The sequence below is a fragment of the Primulina eburnea genome, chromosome 8 (assembly GCF_022965805.1).
Source record: "Primulina eburnea isolate SZY01 chromosome 8, ASM2296580v1, whole genome shotgun sequence".
Taxonomy (NCBI): domain Eukaryota; kingdom Viridiplantae; phylum Streptophyta; class Magnoliopsida; order Lamiales; family Gesneriaceae; genus Primulina; species Primulina eburnea.
Window position 1 is genome coordinate 37,123,017 of NC_133108.1, and position 4,123 is coordinate 37,127,139.

General features: G+C 36.1%; 1 protein-coding gene across 1 annotated transcript; it reads right to left on the reverse strand.

Moving 5' to 3' along the window:
• Positions 1-427: 427 nt before the first annotated feature.
• LOC140839510 (nuclear intron maturase 3, mitochondrial) lies at positions 428-2,947 on the reverse strand. The gene has a single exon (XM_073206258.1). The coding sequence runs from the start codon at positions 2,888-2,890 to the stop codon at positions 593-595; it is 2,298 nt and encodes a 765-aa protein (XP_073062359.1). The 5' UTR covers positions 2,891-2,947; the 3' UTR covers positions 428-592.
• Positions 2,948-4,123: the final 1,176 nt, after the last annotated feature.

The window sequence follows — 4,123 nt, forward strand, 5'->3', positions numbered from 1 at the left end:
TATAAGTTTTAAAAATCCATTCAAATCTTTGGGGTGAATCAAATACAATTTTTTACAATTTGTAGTTGTACCTTAAGCTTTAATGTTTGTATGTCAATGAATTTCATGGAGTTATTAAAAGTCCATGGAAAATTTGAATACCTGTAGATTTTTATAGAGTTTATAAAAGTCAATGTTGAATACCACTTGACATTTTAAAACTCCATGAAGGTCTATTTTGAATACCACAAGACTTCTATAGAGTATGCAAAAATCTTGATTGAATACCTTTAGATTTTTAAAATCTACAAAAGTCATTAAAAGTCAATAAATTTCCCATGTTGAATACACCCCCTTTAATTACATTTCTATGACAACCATTTTCTTTATCATTTACATACTAATCATTAATTTATTTTATCCTGCAACCAAACGTAGCCTAGTAGCCTAATAGACACTAGCATGTTTGAGGAAGCGAAATCATATTTCTGTATCCATTGATCTAATCTAAAACAATCAAACGGATATATAAAAGAATAACAAGTTTTTATGAGAAAACCACGACCATTTTCTTTCCAAACTACGGTAATGGAGACCGGCACAAGACGATCGATCAGTCGAAGTCCAAAAGAGCGGTGCAATCGATGTCTTGAAGAGTCAATCTCCCCATGTATACTTCGCTTACATGGAAACGACACAAGGGAGCACACTTTCTATGTAAACTCTCATGAATCGAGCCCATCAGACAACCTTGTATACTCTTATTGATGAAGTTTTTTCCGAGGCCGTTAAGCTGTAACTGAATCCTGTAAACGGTTGTATCACTTCTGTCACAGAAGTGAGCGATACAGCGGTGAGAAGGTTCATCAGAGGCTAATCTGATCAAAACCAAATCCAACGCCCCATCCACGGGAATCGGTTCTGAGAGATTCCTATCTCCCATCATCTTGATCTCCTTTTCAGAAGGAAAGTGCACGTCTTCAACTCCGTTAATGTTTGAAACTTTTAAATCCTTAGTGAAATGTTTAATTGTCTCGCGCTTGGTGGCTTCGTGTTTTTCTGCTAAAGTCAAGATACAAGAGAATCTAAGATGATAAGTTACGATGATTTTCACTGTTCGGAAGTTGTGGCAGCAGCAATAGAAATCAAGCCATCTTCTTCCCACCCCGGCATACCATTTGATTATGTCAACATCTTCAAGAACCATAAGCCAAGTTAGAGGCCTAGGACGACCCATGCTATTGGTGAATCCAACCATCCTGACCGCCTTCCGGATGAGTTCCATGGGTGCCTCGACTTTGATGCACAGTCTCGTCAAATCCTCTATGGTTCTTTGGGCATATTTCCGTTCATCTTCCTCTTCTGCTCTTTTCACTTTTTCCTCCAACATCTCCTTCGCCTTCATTGGTTTCAAATACTTATCAACTTGATGTTGGAAGTTGTCATATGCATCAACAAGATCATGTGGAAGAGAATTTCGAATCCTTTCCAAAGAGAGAAAATCGCCAGCAGCCAAATTCCGGTGCCATTCAGCTCGTTCATCCACGGAACCAAGAAACTCTTGAACCACTTCCTCCCCCCATGTGCGAAAAATTTGTCTCACCTCATTCTCAATCTGAAACCCAAATTCGAATCCATTGCTTTGTTTCAACTTCTTGAACACATGCTTCAATAATTTCAATCCTAACTTCTTCCTATTTCTCTCTTTTGCATTTTTCAACTCCAAAAGCCGGACTTCTTTTTGCCTAAGATACTTTTTTTGTGCCCTAATAGCTTTCTCTGTCTTAGGAGGACGGAGCACTGAAGGTGCAACTGCCTGAAGCTCCATTCCCATGAAGTCTATCTTCTCATGAACCGTGCTATGAATGACAGTTGAAAGTCTATCCACTCTCAAATCCAAATCATGTTCTAAAAACTTCACAACTTTATTTTTCAATTCTAACGTCATGATCTTTGTTCCTGAAGTAACAATCAATATCTCATCCAAGAATCGGACTGCATGAATCTTCAATGGCTTATAAAAAACATGGTCTGAATCTCTTTCAGCCGAGACAAGACCAATTTCCATGAACTTAGGATTCTCTTTATTTGTCCTTAACCGTAATTCTTGAACTTCCTTATCAAACCCATTAAAGTAAACATTGATCAAAATCGAACTCAGGGCAGATTCTTGAGGCAGACCCCTGCCTAAACAAACCCCACCCAATTCAATGCTAACTATCTTACACTCAAATAACCTTCTTATCAAATCAAGAAATGCATTGTCTTCAATTTTGTCCCCCAGCATCAAACACAATTTATCAATATGACTAGAACTGAATAATTCACGATCAAGTTTAACACTAAACCACCAACTAGGATTCTCCACCGAATTCTTTAAATAACGAATCGCTGTGTGGCGGCCCAAGTTTGCTCGCCCACCATAACAAAAGGTAGCAAACCTGTCATCATAAATAACTTCAAGCACAATCCTAATAGCTTCAATCACAACTTTAAGCTTCAGGTTGGGTAGCACAAGGGGTGTACCTCTCTTCCCTCGTTGAGAAACAGGAATGCAGCAAGACTCAACGTCAAATGAATTTTTACATAGCTGAAAGGACAATTCTTGGAGGGAGAAGAAGTGGGTGGAAACTGAATCGATAGTGAGTGGCGGAGGAGTCTCTGGGGTATGCTTTTTGAGGTTCTGGCAGGCGGTGAGGAGGAGAGGGGGTGCAGCGACGACGTCAGAGAGGAGGCCGTGGAATTTGCCGTAACGATAGCGGGAGAGTACTAGAGATTCAAGCGCTTGCTTTGAGAGAGAATGAGTTTCGGTGGAGTAGTGGGGCTGTTGGCGGCGAAGGGTGGAGGAGAGGTGGAAGTTTGCGGTGGTGACGGTGGCGGGTTTGGACTTTCGGAGGAGGCTCAAGAGCATTATATTGGCCCGTCTAAACTCGGACTCCGTTGCTTGGAAATGTCACCTCATATTCGAGGTTTTTTTCCAATGAAATAAATTATTATTATTTATCTAAATATTCTTAAATTTAATATTTTGGCTATTTTTCTTTTAAAAAAACTTGTGCATTATTTACGTGTACTTTACACCATCTCCAAAGTAATTCTTTTTATTACACATTTTATAAAGAAAACGTTAAATTTTCCAAAAATATAATAAAAATTTCAAAACAGAACCGACAAAACTCTATTTTGCCCTCTTCTTACTATTTTTTACTCAAAATTTGTTGACAGTAAAAATATAAGTTATATCATATAATTTTGAAAATATTAAGGTCATGTTTAGATAAGTTTAAAAATATTTTTAGTATTTTATAAGTGAAAAAAACTCAAAATATGCTGGATAATATTTTTGTAAAAAATATTTCGAAAATATTTAAAAAAGCGTTCTCCAAGTATAATTTTAAAGAACAATTGAAATATCCTTTTTGATATTTTTATAAATGAAAATGGTGATAGAAATAAAAAAAAAAACTATTATTATTTAATTATAAAATCGTTTTTATAGAATAATTATCCAACACAATTGTTCTTAAAACAATTTTTAAAAATATTTTATAAATACTTGTCCAAAGAATATAACTATGACGTTTAAACACGATATTGTAGTTCTTCACAGCGAAACTTTATGAATCAGACCCCTTCATATGGCACGGTCTATTGTATTTGTCGGGAGCTTCAAGCAAGAAAAATCACAGTATTCATGGTTTTTATTTCTATGAATTTGGTAAAAACTGGTGATTCAAGGAAAAATTGCAAGAAAAATCTTTACAGGAAGAACCATAAATTTGGCACATATAAACAAGTAGATATTCGGTACAAGAGCTGGACTCAGACAAGTATATACTTTTGTTTCCAACATCAGTCACAGCAAAATTATGTTCACCATCCGTGGTTCTTCCCATTCAAAAATCACGCATTTTAACTCATTTACGAATATTTTCCTTCCCAGATGACTTCATGATATTGTTGCTCGTCCCCACATGCTCCATTCAGGAAATCTCTCTATATATAAATATCCTATTCAACGTTGTTGAATTTTGAGAATTAATGGAAAAGAAAACAGAGAATTCGATAATTAATTCTCATTTATGGAAAATATGGTTCACTACTGAGTTTAAACAAGTAGGTTCCTATTTATATGGAATCAAAA